At 48.9% G+C, this 19,019-nt stretch overlaps 7 protein-coding genes across 7 annotated transcripts; 5 read left to right on the top strand and 2 right to left on the bottom strand.

Moving 5' to 3' along the window:
- Window positions 1-281: 281 nt before the first annotated feature.
- On the bottom strand, window positions 282-1,645 carry EI90DRAFT_2088239 (uncharacterized protein). Its single transcript, XM_039052558.1, has 6 exons — window positions 1,629-1,645; window positions 1,371-1,544; window positions 918-1,158; window positions 800-860; window positions 593-717; window positions 282-542 (listed from the first exon to the last, which is right to left on the bottom strand). The coding sequence occupies exons 2-6, from the start codon at window positions 1,386-1,388 to the stop codon at window positions 394-396; spliced, it is 594 nt and encodes a 197-aa protein (XP_038921975.1). The 5' UTR covers window positions 1,389-1,544; window positions 1,629-1,645; the 3' UTR covers window positions 282-393.
- Window positions 1,646-7,751: 6,106 nt separating this feature from the next.
- Window positions 7,752-8,813, top strand: EI90DRAFT_3036172 (uncharacterized protein; the record flags this gene model as incomplete). The annotated part of the gene is made up of 4 exons (XM_039058683.1): window positions 7,752-7,927; window positions 7,987-8,071; window positions 8,125-8,447; window positions 8,509-8,813. Coding segments are annotated over exons 2-4 (487 nt in total), but the record flags the coding sequence as incomplete, so codon positions are not given.
- Window positions 8,670-9,572, top strand: EI90DRAFT_2087708 (uncharacterized protein). The gene has a single exon (XM_039052557.1). It carries the CDS (start codon window positions 8,775-8,777, stop codon window positions 9,261-9,263), a length of 489 nt encoding a protein of 162 aa, XP_038921973.1. The 5' UTR covers window positions 8,670-8,774; the 3' UTR covers window positions 9,264-9,572.
- Window positions 9,573-9,658: 86 nt separating this feature from the next.
- Window positions 9,659-10,486, top strand: EI90DRAFT_3036166 (uncharacterized protein). Its single transcript, XM_039058682.1, has 5 exons — window positions 9,659-9,826; window positions 9,884-9,917; window positions 9,959-10,022; window positions 10,121-10,153; window positions 10,216-10,486. Exons 1-5 carry the CDS (start codon window positions 9,708-9,710, stop codon window positions 10,452-10,454), a joined length of 489 nt encoding a protein of 162 aa, XP_038921972.1. The 5' UTR covers window positions 9,659-9,707; the 3' UTR covers window positions 10,455-10,486.
- A 1,563-nt stretch (window positions 10,487-12,049) lies between these two features.
- On the top strand, window positions 12,050-12,511 carry EI90DRAFT_3117117 (uncharacterized protein; the record flags this gene model as incomplete). Its single annotated transcript, XM_039062953.1, has 3 exons — window positions 12,050-12,235; window positions 12,293-12,367; window positions 12,416-12,511. 3 exons carry the CDS (start codon window positions 12,050-12,052, stop codon window positions 12,509-12,511), a joined length of 357 nt encoding a protein of 118 aa, XP_038921971.1.
- Window positions 12,365-13,199, top strand: EI90DRAFT_2087585 (kinase-like domain-containing protein). The gene is made up of 5 exons (XM_039052556.1): window positions 12,365-12,367; window positions 12,416-12,597; window positions 12,646-12,720; window positions 12,774-12,977; window positions 13,067-13,199. The coding sequence occupies exons 2-5, from the start codon at window positions 12,508-12,510 to the stop codon at window positions 13,070-13,072; spliced, it is 375 nt and encodes a 124-aa protein (XP_038921970.1). The 5' UTR covers window positions 12,365-12,367; window positions 12,416-12,507; the 3' UTR covers window positions 13,073-13,199.
- Window positions 13,200-15,198: 1,999 nt separating this feature from the next.
- On the bottom strand, window positions 15,199-17,754 carry EI90DRAFT_3279162 (glycoside hydrolase superfamily; the record flags this gene model as incomplete). The annotated part of the gene is made up of 15 exons (XM_039066650.1): window positions 15,199-15,556; window positions 15,617-15,750; window positions 15,824-15,889; window positions 15,949-16,011; window positions 16,066-16,132; window positions 16,193-16,400; window positions 16,457-16,499; window positions 16,559-16,638; window positions 16,695-16,791; window positions 16,850-16,870; window positions 16,925-16,947; window positions 16,999-17,031; window positions 17,090-17,282; window positions 17,354-17,557; window positions 17,740-17,754. 15 exons carry the CDS (start codon window positions 17,752-17,754, stop codon window positions 15,511-15,513), a joined length of 1,293 nt encoding a protein of 430 aa, XP_038921969.1. The 3' UTR covers window positions 15,199-15,510.
- Window positions 17,755-19,019: the final 1,265 nt, after the last annotated feature.

Raw genomic sequence — 19,019 nt, 5'->3', positions numbered from 1 at the left:
GGCTCCGAAGGTGTCAGGATGCAGCAACTAATCTTAACCACATGGTCCAAACCCACCTTTCAGCCCCAGCGCGAACACCATATATAGCTCTGGAGCCTCTGGTAGAATGCACATCTCAAGATTGCAATCCGTCTGCATACAAGATCTTCAGCAGCCACAAACGCGCTAATGTACATTGCATTCCGATCATCCGCTTGCACAATGGGGAAGAGGTGGAAGCAGAGATCTACGATAACACAACAATCAGACAATCACCGGGAGCAGAAGTAAAAAGGTGAGGCGGGAGTACGCATTACAAAAGACCCCAATCTATCGTTTCATTTAGTGAGACGCCGTAGCTGTCGTTACGAAGTCATTTGACACACCTGTTAACATGTCTGGGCAAGGTCTCCGCTAGGCCTTGTCCTGGACCATAGTAGGGTGACCTATGTTAGGTCTATCTTGCTCGGCACGGTCTCGATGACGAGCAAGATAGATAGCGAATCCTGCGATGACAAGGAAGAGGATCTGGGTAAGTGTCATCCAGAATGCAGGGCCCAAATCTGTAGAAATACCGGTCAGGGCTGAATGAAAGAATGAGATGCCAACGCACAGGTGTCGTTTTGAACATTGGTCAAGTTATTTGCTCTGCTTCGAACACGCGTGTACAGCCTTATGTCCAAAATCAGTGCGATAGCTGTGAGAATAGCCGTGAAGTTGCTGAGTAACGACGCAGCACTGTGTGCGCAACCCGCCCAAGGAGTGGGGATGGGGTCGATCAGTCAATCATCCCAGGAATGTGGCATGCAAGAAGACCTACAGGCTTATGGCAAGATGCTTCCAAAAACTCAAACCCAACGTGATGATGCAGAACGCGAGGGCTTGAATGATTTATGAATACTCACTATAGCTTGGACAATAGATGAAATGTAACTCACCGATTGGATGCATTACTAGTCCTCGAGTGTACGACGGTGTGATAATTTGGGGTTCGGGATCATCGCCAAAGAGTGTAAAGGTTCCAATCCCAAAAGGATACCCCAGACCCGTGTAGACGCAGTAGGAACCGAACGCAGTCTCCGACACACAATGACCCCAGATACCCAAGCGACCGGTGGGGTGCCCTTCGAGGATGGCTGGACCGTTTGCCCGTTCACCCACTAGACGGACTATATCAAACTAAGGACGAGCAGATCAAGGTTGATGACATCCAAAACAAGAACACGAAATCAGGTACACACAAATGGGACCGTAGGAAGAGAAATAGTGACTAGGGCACCTAGGATTGTGGCAACCATTATGGAGAGGATACCTGAAAGATAAAGCGGGGGCACGACAACGGGCTATCAAAACCGTGAAGGAATGGCCCATCGGATGCTGCACATACCCACAACTCTGTGTCGTATCATAATGAAGATGATGCCTGAGGAAGGAAGGAGGGTTGCGATGGAGGAGGAGAAAACATCGCAATAAAAATGCAAGGGCGCCAAGAATTGCTGATCATATCAGAATCTCCATTTGGGATTCCTCGCAACATCGGCAAGATTCAGCCACGCTTCAAACAACTAAGTTCAATTGAGAATCAAAGATAAGTATTTCAGTCGTCAAGGGGAAGCGGAAACTGATCAGTATGGCTGATTCCTACGAACTTGCTGCTTCCAATGCGATCAAACTATCTATGCTTGACCATTAACGTATGAAGGATAACTTGAGCGCTGGCGCGGTCTGATGATCCCCGTTCTTGAGCGAGTTCTAAAAATAATAGCATCGAACACGACCCAGTCCGAGACAGCAAGGTTTTGACGGCCGGGCAGAGCGTGGAGCACCAAAAGGGACTCTGTTACACTACGGCATCGCGAAGGGAACCATTGAACAGGTGTGGTGAAAGAGTGGGAACGCGCACGCTGTTGTTGTTGTTGTTGTTGTTTATTCTGCAAACTAGTTGAACTGCCTTCGGCTGGCTCCAACGTATGATGACCGTGTAAGTTGTGGAACTGCATTGCATTTGAGTGTGAAATCCGATGTAAGTGGTACAAATAATGAGAAATTGTAAAAGGTTCATCATGAGAGTACACAAATAGAGTGTCCTAGATCCTGTTTTTGCATCAAAATGACGTGGAAGTTTGGCCGAAATCTCAGAATGTTCAGAATAAGGGATGCCTTGTGAGAAGCTCACCAGGGAATCGTACAAAAACCACTTGACAGGATGTCCTGAACATTGGCTCGGGAAAATTCGAATATAAGTGCAACCCATGATAGGAAGCATATAAGGAAAGGAAATGCCTCGTACCTTGAAAAGAACGGAATTCACTCGATACACCTTGCATCTTTGACGTCCCTCTTCATCCTGTCATCGAGCTGGCCACACGGCGTTTATTTCAGCAGTCTCTGCTTAAATTTTGATCGTAAACTGCTCACTGGATATATAGACCCAGGATCATCCTGGCCCATGGATTGACCACTCAATGTATACTGGTGGGCGTGTGCATGTGCGGCTCTGGATATTTAACCTGCAGACAATAGGTTGCATGTGAGAGCACCAAGGGCAGAGGTCTTGAAATAAATACACGAAATAATGGGATCTTATCCTATGACTAAGTAGCTCACTCTGGGAGTCTCCGCTGACAGGTGGTCAGATATCATGCTGCCGGTTTTCGAAAAGGGTGGGGGATTCCGCCTTTCAGGGTGGACCTTATCTCTTGGGGTCGGCGAACATGGACGGGAGTGCATGGGGATGAGAACATTCAGAGTATTCGAAGACTACAGCGACGCAATTCATGCCACCGGACATTGACAGTCAGACTTAGCGAAGACGACCGTGCCACAGCAATGAGTCAAAGTTGAGATGGGAAAGAAGGAAAGAGGTGTGATAGACGCGTGCATCACAGAGTGTTGAACAACCAAGAGAAGAGTGTGGATTAATGCACCAGCAATGCACTGAATGTCATTAGTCAACAGCCAATGAGATGCATTAGTTGAGCCAAACCGGATCTCGCAGAGGACATAACCTCTGCACATTGTAAATGTCCAAAACAGAGAAGGTGGTACAGATGAATCACCCTGGTTGCAGGACGTGAGTGATGTGAAACCATTCAAGTGAGCGGATCCCAGTTCAGGTTGGCGTGGGCTTCGACTTCCTGTCGGGGCCGTCGCCACGCTAGATATGTTAGACTATAACGAGAGCCAAGGGAGGGGTCGGGGTAAATACACGAAAATAAAGCGAAAAATAAAGAGATAAGTCCGATTTGGGTATCCGTCCAAGAAATACGCCAAACACTGCTCCACTCTCAAGTCGTCGCGTATGGGTGGAACGCGTAGGTTCCCCTTCTTTGATCATCTGAAATTACCAGTACCTTCCGATAGATTACTCTTCATTGACTCAGGCCATTTCGTCGAGGACATTCGTTAACACGGGTTCTCGTATGGCTACGTTTCCTGGGTTTCCGCAAATGTGAGATGCATCAAGAACGCTTTTAGGTTGATGAGCTCCGCAGCCGGGTTTATGCATAAGGTGAGACACATACATAGTCACGGCCTCGCGCACCCCCAGCTTTTGTTCTCGCGACGATGACCGATTCACCCATATGACTGATTATCCTCGCCTTTCCTGTGGAAAATCGACTTTGATGCTTCTTCTCACTCTGTACGAAAACGTGCATCATCCTTCCTCGTCCTTTCGATGGCACAACTCGATCTTGTATCATTGATCGACTGTGGTGAACCGTTCTTCCCATCTTTTACTAATACCACGGGTAAGCGCTGGCGTCGATTCACACGTAGTGAAGATCACTGGTTGTGGTGGTGATACGCTAGTGCAGGTTCATTGACTTGATGACTCTGCTTTGCAGTTCAGGGTTTTCTCATCTGGAAGTACTCCGGAGGAGGCGGGTTGCCCAACCAAGGTGGTGCCAATCCGATATTAGAGTGTTTGAGACGTTCGTCAAAAGATGGCTCTGGGTCTACCTGCGCTCTTGGTCAGCTGCTATAATCTGAGTTATCCCCAAGACATACAATTTATACGAGATTGACAGAGCAAGGCTTGCGGAATTGTGAATAACTTCTGATCAATGTCCCCTGCTTTAGACATACTGTTGTATAGATTCGTTGGCGTGCGCGCCATGGTGGGTCCGTATAATGTGCGAGCAGTACTATCTATCATCGGATAAAATGTTCCCTGAAATGGAAGACGCGGTGGGCTGTTATGTAGGTGGTGGGTCGCAATTGGAGGTCAGGAAATGTCTCCGAGTGATGTCATAAAGTGAAGTCTTGCTCGACGAACAAGTTGCAAGACAGACACATCCGCCAAGCTGGACGTTTCTGATAAACCGGAGAGAGAGAAGTCAGCGATACCAGTGCCAAATAGAGGCTAGTAACAGTTATGGATTATATTAGCGCTCATGATAGTGCTCTGGGCTACGCATACGCACATTGACCTCATTCGTCAGGAACTTGTTCAGCTCTTGTTCTCCCGTGCGCTGGAGATATGAGCCCCAGATAGTTGACCATGTTCCTCGTACTGACGGACTCCTTATCGCCCATGAACCTAGTGAGTCCCCGCATCCATCGACTCTGAACTGTTTCGACCTTGTATCCCAATTAAACCTCGTGGGACATCGCTTTTCAGAGTTAAAAAACTCGACCCTCCAGGAGACAAGGCGCACTCCATACCAGGATCTTTGAGTGACGACCTGATGTTCTGGAAGTCTTCCAGTCTTCCATGCCTATGCACACAGAAAGACGTGCACGTATTGCCTTTTCTCTCGGTAAACGTTAGCCTGAGCTCGCAACAAGCCCGATCGACACATGATATTTGCCCCTCACTTCTTATTCGTTCGTACTGGGGGCCGCCTCATAAAATGAGTAGGGCAAACAACAAGATAGGAAGCCAGAACGCTCAGGCTGAACCCCAGTTCAGGTTCGCAGTGGGCGTTCAAGTGTGCCTTGTTGTGATCTGATAAAAATGACTAAGCAACCAACAGTAAACGTAAACTTTGGACCGTAATATGCGAAAAATGTTGTGTTGAGATTGAGTGAAGGAGTGTCGGCATCCAATGTGGCAGACTCAGCAAGAAATACGTAAGTTGACTTCACACCCGTGGCTCCAGGCGAGAAAGATGCGGGAAGACACCCAGTGTGTGCTAGCCCATGCGTTGCGAAATGGCAACTGAGCGGTCCAGCATAACGTTGTAACAATTCTGAAACTACAACTTTGGTGATCCAGGGAAACACCATGGCTACCAATCCGTGCGACAAATACTGCTGGTCACACAGATGTGGGAGGTGTGCCGCGCGGGCACATGCCCTGACCGCCATCAAGTTTGTACTCGGAGTCGGGATTTAGAAGGAGGGTATCAACATGAAGCTCGAGTTTGCTTCGATAAGGGATTCAGGCCACTGGTTGCAGAAAGATTAAAGACTCAGAGGAAAAATGCCGACGTGTTGTTTATGTATCAGCATTCAGCAAGTCATGTATCCCATAGCGTATCCTCGCACGGTTGCTCCCAACCTAAGCAGCAGTGCTACTTGACTGCTGCAACGTCGAGTGCCCCCGGAGCCTGTTAGATCGTGTTGGCGCATTCTGCAGTTATGTACGAGCAGTATCTGAAATGGAGAGATTGTGTAAAGGCGGGACACAAGAGCCAAAGCTGACTCTATCGCGATGGGCTGCGGTCATATGTGCTGGCAGCCCGCAATTGGTGGCCATCGCTAATAGGAAATGTCTCCGATCAATGATGTCAGAAGGTGGGGGCCTCATCTATTCTTGCTCGACGAACAAGTTGCGAGACAGACACATCTGCAAGCTGGGCGTTTCTGATCGAGAAGTTAGCGATACCAATGCTGAAGAGTCAAGTAGGGGTGTAAATTGATTGGCGGGAAAATGCTGACATGATCCCTTGCCTTGTGTTCGATCACGCCTGGAAAGACACACCACACCCTTTGTTTGTTGTCACTAAACCCCGCATAATTCCATGCATTTGTCGGCATCGCTGTGCCTCAAAATGTAGCGGAGAACCTTTCTGTCTTGATGCTGCAACCCGCAGATGCAATCATTCCACTCGAAAGGCAAGGTCCGGGTACATCGAGAACTGTGCTTATACGCACGTAGTAGGGCGCGCAACAGAAGGCTATCCTCCAACACAAGCTCATTCGGAGTGATGGGGCCGGAAATGTTCTATCCTTGCTCGATGAACAAGTTGCAAGACAGGTTGTTCACGGCCCATCGACCTGAGAAAATTCAGGAATGAAGCCGCGATGCTGTGATAATAGTTTTGAGTGCTATCAATTGATTGACGTTCATAGCACTGTCAGCTATATACGCATGCACTCATTGCCTTCGAGTATGTTCTCGAACGCAGTCGTCTTCCTCAGCCGGTGAGCAGAGAGCTTTCCGTCAGGAACCCGGCCTCGTTCTCCAGCGCGCTAGTATATAAGCCTTCGCGTCCATCCCTGCACTCCGAAGACATGTTAAGCTGGGTCTTGCTGAGTTGTTTCGACCTTGCATCCCTCATAAAACATTTCCAGAGTTAAAAAACCCTACAAGAGATGAGGTTCGCTCACGTTGAACCAGCTCCATCGCGAGGTGGACTCCGTGTCGGAATCCAGCTTGAATTACGACGTGATATGGTATACTGGGAGTTCTCCAGTATGTCATGCGGAATGACCTGCTTAGGTGGTGAATGAAATATTATTTTTTTTCTTGCGTGAACGCTAGCTTTAACTTCCAAAGAGCCCGGTCATCATCGAATTACACAAACAGGCTGCAGCTTCACCAAATTGTCCTTCGCGTACTTCTTGTTCATCCTGACGCCCCAGAAAATAGGCAGGATACACAACAAGATGGAAAGCCGTGCGGAATCCTCGGCGCGACGCTATGTTCAAGGAAAGTTTTTGTTGTCAACCGATAAAATGATTGTTTGAGCAACCAAAAGCACACCTGAACAATGTTTCGAAACGAGACTTCGAGGATCATTAGGGCCGGATGCGGTAGGGTCTCAGCATGCAGAAACGAAGCCGGTACTCCAGGTGAGAATGACGATTCAGCCGCACAAGGATGTTAGTTTTAAATGCTGCGAAGAGAAGTTTGGTGGTAGCTGAGCAGCACTAACGCCGTGGGGATCCCGATCCCGGAACTTTGGGTGATCCAGGTAGGGCTCAGGTTCTGGCGCACAACATGGGTGCATCTGGATGACGTATGATCAAATATATAGTAGCCAAACAGGCAACGAATGAGCATATGAAACCTGCAGCACGTCGTTCGGTACATCGCCTAGAGCGGGGCAATGACGTGGCCAGCATTTGCGAGATCCTTATGTAACGTAGACATCGCAAACGACAAGAATGCGTACTGACTGAGGCAGATGGCACGACGCTCAAGAAGCGTAGGCTGCAGGCTCCTTTCTCAATGCTCTCGCCTTGGAGAAGGCAGTTTGTAACTGTTGCACCGCAACGGCGTAACACTTGAGATTTCTTTATGCCATCATTTCCCTATCATTCTATGGGTTCTTGAGGTTTTGCTGTATTCTTGCATGGAAACGCAATGGACACAAATCCGTGCGACAAATACTGCCAGCCATACAGATGAGGGCCGATGAGATTCAGGCCCAAGTTTACACTCGAAGTTGGGATGTAAAAAGCGAACGTCAGAAGCTCAGCATGGAACTCGGTAAGGGAGTTAGGCAGCGGATGATAAAATTGTCTTTTAACTGCACTCAAGAAGGTGATGCAAGAACTGAGGGAGGATGCCGATGCTTGTTTATCACAGCATTCAACAACTCAAACAAACAAATAAACACCACCTTGCACAGTAGTTCCCAACTTGAGAATCAGTGTTACTTGATTCTTGCAACGTCCAGTATTGCCTGTGTTGCGGCGTATCATCCTTCCCAATCAAAGGGACGTTCTGCTCTTTTTCCTGTTCTTCTCGCTTCCAACCGTGTGACTCTTGAAAGTGAGGCGGCACTGGCCCACGTATCCAATGCAGAACCTAACAAAACAGGTTGTCACTAGTTTAATCCCTGAACGGAATAGCATGCCAAAGAACCGCTGCAAGATCTGTAGAGGTGCTGTTTGTGGCTTCCCGTCACGGAATAAGGTGGAGGCGTAGTCAATTATCACCCCTGGTTCGACTGACGTTATGGGTTTCAGGATTTCTTTTCACCAGGCTCTTCGACGTCGGGGAATCGCGCACTCGGGTCTCCTCAGTCACAGGAGGTTGACCCTATGTTTACCGTGTCCTACGAAAGGCAACAGGCCCAGGACCGGGAAACCATCTGGTCAATCCTCACTGGGGGGACTCCGCCCGTTTCCCAACATCAAGGTGGATCTCAGAGTCGTGGTTCAGCGCCAATTGGGTCCCAGGCATCTGACTCCACAAGGTATGGAGGGATGGCACTCCCGTATGCCGCTGCCACGGATGGATATCCAACTGGCCCGCGTAATTCCAACGACCCCCAGCTCGTCCAATCTCTGTGGGAACTTCTTTGCTCATGTGTAGCTTCTATTGAACTGATGAGCAATTGTGTTGGTCAGGTTATCGAGTCAGTTCCGGCCATCAGTGGTCGGAGACATAACCCCATGGTGCCATAGGCACACATCTCCCCAGGGGGCAAGCGCCGGCACGTCAGGGCTAGGCCATCAATCACTGAACAGGAGCGCTTTCTTCTCTGACCAGCGATACCTGTGCTAAGCCGCTACACATATGCCGCTGTCCCTCCAGTTTGTAGTATCCTTGAGGATGCGTCGCTCACGGGTCCCATCCGGCGAGCTTATCATTGTAACTTGTGTTCCATGCTTGTATGCACCGAAAACTTACCCGCCTGTCCAATACCATTTTTTGCTTGCCCATCATCTATGCGTTGGACACTTGCACCAGCAATGAGTTGCACCTGGTTGTTGTGAGAGAGTCAGGACATCCTTCCGTTCTTCCCGACTCTGGATCATATAGGAATTTGCATCAACCGGTGCCTCCCGATGGGTCGTTACCTCTCGCGCTATTTTCATTTCGGATATTCATCAACACGGGAGCTCTCGCGTGTCTTGGTTCTTGCATTAGATTGAGTCTAGCTATCACAAATCGCCGTGAGGTTTCCGCAACTGTAAGATATCAGATCGCTGTTATGGATATGAGCTCTGCAATTGGGTTCATCCATGAGGTGATCAAAGGTGCCTCGCGCGCTCCAGCCCTTTCTGTTCACGCACTACAACGCCTACAAGTGACACCCTCATGTGATTACCGACTTCTCGGTGTCACAACTCGATCCTGTATCACCAATCGGCCGCGATGAGCCATTCTTCTTGTCCTCTATCAATGCCATGAGTACCGGCTGGAGTCTCGCGACAGCGATAACGCTAGCGTTGACTTGATGACTCTGCTTGTAGTTTGACTCCGTGCATCCTGAAGGATACTCACGTTAGCAAAAAGCGGACATCAGAGTTTCAGCATGAAGCTCGACAAGGGATTTTGGCAACTGATCGTGGAGACGTCCCTTGACTGCTGCGGTTCGTCCTGACCCCTGCATCACCGAGTATCTCTGGAGCTTGTTGGATCGTGTTGGAGTACATCACCCTTCCCAATTGTAAGGCCATTCCGCTCTTTTCATCTTCTTTCTGTTCTCCGTGGTCGTGTCGCACGTCAGGCCAGGCCAACCATTGAGCAAGGGCGCCTTCTTTCCACGACCAACGAGACTCTCATATTAGTCATCCCGCATGCCACTGTTGCACTCTCTCGTATGTCCTACCTAGTCCCCTTCCAGTTTTTTATGAGGATAGATCGCTCACGCGGGGCCTCCGGGCTAGCTCATCAATTTAATTTGTGTTTCCGTGCTTGTATGCACCGAAAAACTTGCCTGTCTACCACATGATTTTCGTTTGCTCGTCATCTGCGTGCTGGAGACTTACCCATGAGGCGTTGCGTCTGGTTGTTGCAAGAGAGTAAAGACGTCCTCCGTTCTTACTGTGATGGATCATGTATCATCCGAAGCTACCGATGCTTCCCGATGGGTTGGATGGGTCGGGCTATTGCGTTTGTCGACACGGGAATTCTCGTGTGCTTGTAGACATCAAGGTCACCCTGCGGTTTTGGGGTTTTTGTTACTGAAGTCGGCTCGGCGCCGCCTGCTTTCTCCTCACTCTAAAATTTCAGGGATGCCAGGAATGCTGGTGCGATTGACTCGAAGTTGGTGGACGTGCTCAGCTTGACGCATGGACAAGCAGCTAACCAACTTGTATTTCATTTAGCAACAGCCGGCGTCCGTAAGGGAATGCGTATTGGTGGAACCGTTCCCTCAGCTTCCACTGCCCAGGATGCAGCAGTGGGGGATTATCGGATACAAGTCAGCGGACGGGGCATGTTAATTGGGGTCCGAACATCTCAGGATTTTCTATGCGAGGCGAAGACTCGATCTTTAGACAATCTATATTCTAATCTGCTGCTTCCAATGCGATCAAACTATCTATGCTTAACCATTAACGTATGAAGGATAACTTGAGCGCTGGCGCGCTCCTGGTTTGTCAAGGTCTAATGTATGAAGAATGTATGCGGATAATAGAGATAATGGATTCGGCCAAATTGATCCGTCTCACTCTGCGGCACAGGAACCGGAAGGCAACTTGTTTTCGGCGACATTCTTGATAGCTGGGCATGGTTCCTGGTCACAACAAATTAGTGGTACCAAACATGCCGGTGAAGTCACGCTTTGTATGCCGAATTGGTTCCTTGGACTCCCTCAGACCAGGCAACACAATGCACAACGTGTTTTCATTAAGTAGGCGTGCGAGTGTTGTCGAAATTCTATGTAGTTTTTGTACGAGTTGAATTAGTTTGCTCGCAAGTCTCTATTTGCATTCCATAGGCTCTCTTCTCATGGATCTCTACTTTATGGTGGTGTGTTGGTGTGTTCTGGGATCTTACCTACAGTGGAACTCGCTCTTCCACCACGTTTGAGTCCCTTCACCGAGGACATCCCTCTCTCTCAACGCATTCTCTTCAGTACCTGGTCTCAATGGATTTTAATTCCCGCCGTATTTTTCTCCGTTTTCCATGACGATCATCCTGGTTGGCTCATCGGTTCGGCTTTATCCTTATCGCCGTCTCAGTACATATCGGCCCATACTAACACTTTTATCCTTAAAATCCTTCACGTTTTATTAGTCTTCAGTCCTCAAGCAGCCCTTTGTCTGACTCTTCGCTTTCACCAATTTCTCATTGGGCTTTTACTTCCACTCTCACGTGGTGTTCAGGATTGTTCGGTCACCTATCGACTTCAAATCATTCCAACTTCACTTTAACTGACGATCTCTGGTGATCTTAAGTGCATTCCCGTATCGTGGTCTTCGTTTGTCAACTTTGACTGTTGATGTTTGGTGATATTTGCGTCCAAGGTATGTTTTGGAATCGATAATCAGTTCGGTTCCGTGAGCGTCCATAGTTAGTGACACGGTCCGTATGGACCTGCAATGCGTATGATTGTGCGCAGCGATGCGAGCCGTACGTCAATTAAATACATTAATAGTAAATGCAGGAGAGGTAGCAAGTGAAAAATGATGTAACGCAACGGAGCGATGGGAAGGAGGTGGGAGGCGGAGATTCAGTTAAGAACTATGAAAGTAAGAGTAAGCGCGCGTTTAGTGATAGCGAGAGCAGGGATAACCGTGTGCAGGCTGAGGAGCGGGGCACACACGGTTAGAAGCCTCATCGCACTACCGTTAACTACCAGTTAGACGTTGTAGTACGATTGCGCAGGCAGGTGGGAGTGGATAAGGTGCGCTATTTATCTCGCTCCGGATGCAACTTGTCTCTTCCGCAGCTGGTCTGAGACCAAGTTTGGCCGGAGGAGGGTTTCGTCCGTCTTGTTCATCCGCACTGCGACAGTGCAGAACAAGACGGCCTCTCTGAGGCGCGCGGATCCACCTGATTAGTCACGTGAAATGGATTAAACTGAGATTTATTGGACAGCAAGTTATCGATCTCCCATTCAGGTCTCTCGTTTCTTCATTTGGCTTGGCGGAACATGCCGGTACTCAAGGTGTGCCAGCGGCTAGAGACTCGTCTTCAGTGGGCTGGGCGTGAACGATGGAGAAAAACCCTTACCTCGACCCTGCTGCGCAAGCATTTCTCGAGGAGTTTAGATTCGGATTGTCCTCTGTCCGAGACGTGAGCGCTGAACTCGATCATCGTGTCAAGGCGCTCAAGGCAATCGGAGGGTTCTCTTCTGTCTACGCGACCGATTGGGCCCCGCCAGGTGCCGAGACCATTCGAGTGAGTCCCAGCCCACGTCGCTGTGGTTTGTGATGCATGTAATGTTGATCATTCCAGGTGTGTTACAAAGAATTGCGGCCACTTTCCAGCAGTATGCCGGAGCAAATTAACCAGACTAGAAAATTAATGAAAGTGAGGGCACAGGTTTTTTGCTCACTTAGCATGCTCACGTCCTCCTAGCATTTGACTCATGAAGTCAAGATATGGAAGGAACTACGGCATCCCAATATCCTTGAGTTCATCGGATATGCCATTGCGGCGAACGCTCGGACATGAAGGCTATTTTGGTGTCGAAATGGTGTACAAACGGGAATGTTATGCAATATTTAAGAGCACATCCGAACTCGAATAGGACCGACTTGGTGAGCGTCAGTTTGCGATTGTCATACTGTTATTTTGACGTATATCAGGTTGTTGGTATGGCAAATGGACTACACCATCTTCACAGCCGAAAACCCCAAATCATTCACGGTGATCTGAAACCAGTGAGCGGGTTCTTATCGTATTCTTTGGCTCGCGGATACACTGCCCTTCCTAGGACAACGTTTTGATAAGTGATGAAGGCGCAGCGCAGCTCTGTGACTTTGGTATGTCCCGTGTAATGAATGAATTGTCCAGAGTTGCCCAGACGACATCGACTCCGCTGGGATACACGATACGATACTCTTCATATGAAGTCATCGTTGAGGAGAAGAAGACGGAGTTCAGCGATGTCTACGCATTCGGGTGCACATCGATACAGGCATGTGTAACTTAATTGTCTGGAACAACGCGATCAATGACGCCGGTTCCTCAGGTGTTGTTCGATCAACACCCTTTCCCTGACATCAGAAATGATCATAGAGTGATTGCTGCAATTGGAACCGACAATCTCCTTGGGTGTGGGACATGGATGTGCCATTCAACGCATTCTTTCTCGATGTTGTGATCCACATCAGAATGAACGCCCGCCAATTAGCATCTCTCGCCCTCCACAGCCTTGATCGCGTCCTGGGAATGGCCGTTGACAGTCTCTTACACCCGGTGGGTGGAAGAAGGGTCCTACGTCAAGAAAACCGGCCAGACCAGCACCCGAGCTTTGAAGCGCTCTCGAGCCCGGGAATGCCCAGGAGTGCCATGGTCCCGTTTCCGGGCCCCGGAGTGTTTCCGAGCTCGGGGGTACCCAGTACCTTGACCCGGGTCCCGCGCTTCGAGGTGTTCCCAGGCTCTGAAGTCCTCGGAAGCGTTCCGGAGGGGGATACCTCATCTCCTGGCCCGCGGATTCTGACGATACATCTACACGAACCGGCTGGCTGTCAAAGATAATCAAGAAGTCGTCAAATTTCTTCCGCCTCGTTCAAAGAGGATTAAAGAAATCAATAAAATCCAAAGCCCCGGTACCGAACCGGTCGCTAGGTGGAGAGAACACCCCGTCAACAGTGCTGGTGGTAAATTCAGCTCCTCTGGAGACATCAAGCCTCGATGAACCTTCCAAAGCTGTCAGCCCTTTCGTTTCGCGATATGGAAAATTTTGGCCTAGGGAACCAGCGCCTTCCTCCAGGGAATATCACGGTTCTCTCGCTCATTCTGCACCACAATCACAACAGCCCTCTCCCCATAGCAATCCCCATTCCCAAATAATCCCCGGGTCTTGAATGCGTAAACTGAATGCCCGTGCAAGAGGTCCTCTATTATTGCAAATTACGTGGCTTACCCAGGTCATCACCTTGTTTATACCGCTTTGGGTGCAATTGATTAGAATGCAAACTCTTGCTCACGGGAAAATTTGTCCCTCAGTATTTCTGGGATTATCCAGATCGCCTGAGCATCCTCCGTCTGGTTGAATGACTGCGCTGTCTTGCTTTGCTAGCGATCAACCGTTTCCATTGTGTGCCATGCCATTTGAATCAACTCGCAGCTCCAAACCTCACTCTTTGCGCATCCGATGTCTGACATTCAATGTACCTTTGGAGTCCCAATTCACAACGACTCGCACTTCCATGCACATTTCAAACCAACTTCAACATCTGATGACCTTAACCGTGCTCGCTTAATATGATGGATCGTCTCCATAGACATACATGAACGAGTACGTTTGCTCAAGGACTTTCACTCCTTAATTCTGAACACCAATGATGCGGACCTTCTCATTATCACGTCTGGGCTCGGCCTCCCAAGTGAGTTCTAATCTTCATCGACATGCGTTACTTTAAGTGTCCTTTGCGACTTACAGCTAGTGATTGCATCACTAACGAGCGTTGACGTCTCCTGCCAAGGAATTGGTCAGGGTTTTTGTATTTCTTCGCTGGGTTACACATTGTGACATCTGTAATGCTGTATTCCACGTTGACAAGGACGGGAAAGGGCTACCACCGGACCCAAAAAACCATATGAGAAACGCTTCCGACCTAAGAGTTATGATTGATGCGAGGCAGAAGGGGTGGTGGGATCTGCCGCGTCAGACGGCATCCACCAGTTATAACTGGTACTGGCGCAGCCCACATTCCACACCCGAATTTTCATTTTCATTTCATTTCATTTTTTTTCGTCTGGGAAAGTGGGGCTTTCTGCAGCTGGTGTTTAGATAGGGATCGCAGTACACATGGGATCGAAACAATGGCAACACTTCTGTGGTCCATACCACGTTTTGGCTTTCGAGCCCTCAGTATAGGTGTGAAATATTCGGGTGATTTCAACCAGCGCCAGCCGGGAACGGTCGAAAACAGGTTAGTCCCTTCATTAGGCCTACCGGCCTCTATTGGGATAGATTCCTTGATGCTACTCAGGCTCGGGGTGCGGAGGATACTAGGTTCTAGAAGTTGCCAATGGTTTCTATAAGGTGAGGTTCATTGGATGTGGTTTTCGAGAGTAACCAGAGCGGCCACACCTATTCACATTCACTGACGATTTTCCACCGAATTACATGGCCCTCTATTTTCACGATTCAATCATCGCGCCAAGCTACCGACTGCCGATCCATTGTTAGTCAATTTTGTTGTTATCATACACCTCCACTGGTGTTCAATTTACTTCGTGCCCCGTCTCCCAAAGGTTCGGGTGGCGAAAGGTGCATCGCACCTCCGGAGGGGAGGCCAGTTTATGGCTTGTCGTATGGCGCAAGAATTCGAATGCATATACAAATAATAACAGTGTATTCCATCGGTCCGTCCTGTGGTTTTAAGCGAAAGAAGGTCCATGTGCAGGGTAGGGGGAATATGAAAATGGTGTACGAAAGCATTTGAAAGTGAATGATCATGTATAAAGGAAGGAAAGCGAGAAAAAGGGGTGGATGCCGCTCAGCTGTGAGAGCAATTAGGAATCGTAATATTCTTCAACTTTTTGCTGTTTTGAGCAAAAACGTGAGAAGTGCCGACAATGCCAGGAAAAGAGCGGATGTCTTACTTGCTATCGAAGAGGCCCCAATATCCCTCGACACCAGGGTACTGCACAAGTTTCCACGGTTCGTCCATGAACTCGAAGAAGAAGTACCCAGTGTTGTTCTGATTCGCTTGGCACACAAAATTATCTATGAATATCTGTGAACAGAATGGAGCGAGACGGTCGATATATCTTCAGAAAAAACGTGCTGTGAAGGGGGAATAGCGTTACCTGTAGATTGCCTACACTCGCTTGCACACCGGCGCCGTTCGTCTGCCCTGCGACAGTCGAGGAGTTCTACCACAAAGTGGCTTAGTTGGACGTATGCGGTTCTCTTCCTCGACTTTATGACATACCGTCGGCCATCCCGTTTCTGCAATGTAAAATTCTGGAGTGTTCGAGACGCCCTTAGCCAGAGACTGCACACGATGAGAAAGGTTAATTTTTAATGCAGGGTGCAGAAGGATTCCTACAATATCGTTGTCCTGTAAGAACTGCCAAGTCCAGGTAGCACCCTGCAGAGGACCAATGCTTGCAAACCTGCCAATGTCCAAAATATAAACCTATCGAATACAAAAAAAAATAGCTGGGGTGACATACCATGGGTGAATATTCGCCATGGCGTAATCAACAGCACCCAATATATCGGTATTGAAGTAACTGCCTGCATCCGCAGTCCCGACAGGGATCTTGCTAAGGGATATGCCCGAAAGCATGGACTTGATGTCGGTGACTTTGGTTTTGAGAAGTTCTGCAGCTTGGATGCCCGCGGTATCATTGGGATTGGTCTGCCCCGCCTGAGTACACGCTGCCGGCAATATGTCAGAAGAAGTCATGACGTTGAATGGAAGATGATATGCCGACCATTTAGGATGACCTCATTGCCAACGGTTAAACCTAGGACTTTCTGGAAAAATATCGGATTGGGTGAGATTGGGCTGGAATGACGGGTAAACTATATCGCACATCGCCGCCGAAGGTTTGCAAAGCGGACTGCGTCGCATTCTTCTGGCGCTGGTAAACGGAATCATCGCTAGTGTCGATGTCTGTGCGCGGTGCCGTAAGACTTTCTAAGCCGCGTCTACTGAGCAATAATACCTACAGATCCCAAGATAGACCGAGACATTTACTTTGGTCTCTTTGATGGCGTCCAGTATGAGATAAGTCACATTGCAGTCTGCCCCATACGTTCGTATCCGCTAATCGAGTCATGCGGGTCGTCAGTGATTGATTTGGGATCGAGGGGTAAGTAGTCACCGTGGTCATTTGGGACAGGATCTATTTCAACGTGTAGATTAGTAGCAGAAGACCTGGGTATAACCGGTTGCAAACCTGTATATCATTGATGACAGCCTCTGGAGTGAGGTAAATGAGATGGATTCATGAAGGGAACAGTGGCAATTTACCTCGCGTAGCTCCGCAAGAGGGAAGGATAGCACCTGCATTTAGAAATACCGTAAGAGAGGACGTCGTAATTATCGCAGTTTATTAGTATACCCGTAGGTGTATAAGCGATGCCGTAGAACGAGTTGTGGAGGTTTGGGTCTGTTGTGAATTTGCTCGGGTCGGAACTGTTGGTCCCGCCGATCGCATTGTTATGACTGGATTTGTGCCTAGTAAGGACGACGGCGATGACAACGCCGGCGATAACGAGCAGTCCTCCGAGGATGATGGCTCCCCAAAACAGGAACTTTTTGTTTGGGACCGCTTCTCAGGCCCACCGTAGTTCGCTACGAAAGGGGTATCATGCTCATCTCTCACTTGCTGATAGACCTCGTCGCCGCGTTCCCTCATCTCAGTGGCGTCGGATTCGTTGACTGGCGCGTAAGTTCCTCTTGAGCCTGACGCGTGTGGGTCGGAAGGAGGGGTGCGCAAAAGATCGCTGGACTCGGAAAGAGCGAGAGAGTTTCTTGAGTTCCTCGAGATGCTTGGATATGGGCTTCCTGAGCCTGAAAGTCTATGTGGCTATGGAGAGTGAGTGGAAGAAAAAGACTGGGGTAAGCGGATTAAGTTCGTGAGAGTCACTGAGCGAGAGCTCAACTGCAGGTATTCGATCACGGTCCCAATAGTCACGGAGGTCTTTGGATTAGTGTAAATGAAAGTGAGGAGGTTTCAGTGTTGGTGGGCGCTTGGCAGCAGGTGCTTACCAGTGTCGTCGCCATAATGAGACATTTAGACAAAATTTACACTTAGATCGCTTTCAAGATGCACAGTGAAGTCGTGGTCGTCGTGAACGTAATCTTGAACAAGTTGCTGCGGGAAGGGATTAATATCTAGAACCAAGACCTCATTGATGAATTCTTGTGCTGTGCTTGCCCGTGTCGACTGAATGGGGACCGTGGGAAGGGTGGGTTTCTTCGAATTACTGGCCGTCCTCTCTCAGGCAGTCCTGTGTCATATAGGCACAGCGGCGGAGGGCTAGCGCCCCTCCAATATGGGTCTCCGGGTTTTGTGGGCGACACAGTCTGTTTATGGCATCATGAATTTTTAGTTACCTGCCTCCACAGTCAGGACACACACACATAAGTAGTCTTAAGAATCCAACTCCGTTTTGACTTCAATTATGACGTGCTGTTCGTCTGGGGTCTGCTTGGACCCAGTGGTGCACGCTTGCCGCCGTCGATGGCACCGGAGTGCCGCAATTCACTCTTTCGTATATAAGATGATTTCATACCAACATGGTACCTAATTATCGTGCAGCAGAGCATGGAAGGACTCATTGCTGGCTACCAATTTTATTCCCGCGCTTGGCCATGCCGCTGTCGATCCAGGATCTTTTATGAAGGATCTCATTAAGCCATTAGCTGAGATCTTGGATACCTATTAGCACATGCTGTGCGGTGCACCCAGTTACAAACCTTGACATTTTTTTACTTCATTCAAGTACGGCGTATGCCGACAGCACACCTCTGCTGGCAGCACTTTCATTGTGCATGTGTAACTCAGAGACTTTCCTGATGCGCGGTCTTATCTCGCTCCGTAAGTCGAGAGGCGCTTGACAAGGGCCTCCTCCGCCCTCCTTCCGGGTACACAGAGTAAACCGTGGGCTAAATTTTGTAACTGTCATTGCAAGTTTACTCTCATGCGTTGGCCGACGAGCAATGATTATATTGCGCCCTGTGTCCCGCCGAAGGATTGGGCGTCATCGCGTATCCCCAAAAAAATTGAAAACAATCCTGTTTTCATTCTGAGCCTCACTACAGGTGCATGAACTGCTGTTGTCACGGTATGGTTAGCAAATCGTCGATATTCGCTCTTCCACCCACGGTACAATTCTATCCTGAGAAAAAAAACTATGCAGGCGACGAGCGCAACCGTTCCAACACCACCTATCCACAGCAGGCGTGCCACGGATTTTGGACTCCAACAACATTTATCCTAGTCCTGGGGTCTTAGAATCGAAGGAGTTGCCCGTGTTCACTGAAGC

Source organism: Cantharellus anzutake (genome assembly GCF_015039405.1).
Source record: "Cantharellus anzutake strain C23 chromosome Unknown EI90scaffold_5, whole genome shotgun sequence".
Classification (NCBI taxonomy): Eukaryota; Fungi; Basidiomycota; class Agaricomycetes; order Cantharellales; family Hydnaceae; genus Cantharellus; species Cantharellus anzutake.
The sequence above is the reverse complement of the archived record's forward strand: the minus strand, read 5'-3'. Positions and strand labels throughout refer to the sequence as shown.

Excerpts from the sequence above, each read along its gene's own strand:
- EI90DRAFT_2088239 (XM_039052558.1), bottom strand. Across the intron at positions 861-917 it reads ACTAGTAATGCATCCAATCG|CCCTCGCGTTCTGCATCATC; the intron begins GTGAGTTACATT and ends AAATCATTCAAG. Across the intron at positions 543-592 it reads CAATGTTCAAAACGACACCT|ATTTGGGCCCTGCATTCTGG; the intron begins GTGCGTTGGCAT and ends GTATTTCTACAG.
- EI90DRAFT_2087708 (XM_039052557.1), top strand. The coding sequence starts at position 8,775 with ATGCACCGAAAACTTACCCGCCTGTCCAATACCATTTTTTGCTTGCCC.
- EI90DRAFT_3036166 (XM_039058682.1), top strand. The coding sequence starts at position 9,708 with ATGTCCTACCTAGTCCCCTTCCAGTTTTTTATGAGGATAGATCGCTCA. Across the intron at positions 9,918-9,958 it reads TGTTGCAAGAGAGTAAAGAC|CTACCGATGCTTCCCGATGG; the intron begins GTCCTCCGTTCT and ends TATCATCCGAAG. Across the intron at positions 10,154-10,215 it reads GCTGGTGCGATTGACTCGAA|CAACAGCCGGCGTCCGTAAG; the intron begins GTTGGTGGACGT and ends TATTTCATTTAG.
- EI90DRAFT_2087585 (XM_039052556.1), top strand. The coding sequence starts at position 12,508 with ATGAAGGCTATTTTGGTGTCGAAATGGTGTACAAACGGGAATGTTATG. Across the intron at positions 12,598-12,645 it reads ACTCGAATAGGACCGACTTG|GTTGTTGGTATGGCAAATGG; the intron begins GTGAGCGTCAGT and ends GACGTATATCAG. Across the intron at positions 12,721-12,773 it reads TTCACGGTGATCTGAAACCA|GACAACGTTTTGATAAGTGA; the intron begins GTGAGCGGGTTC and ends TGCCCTTCCTAG.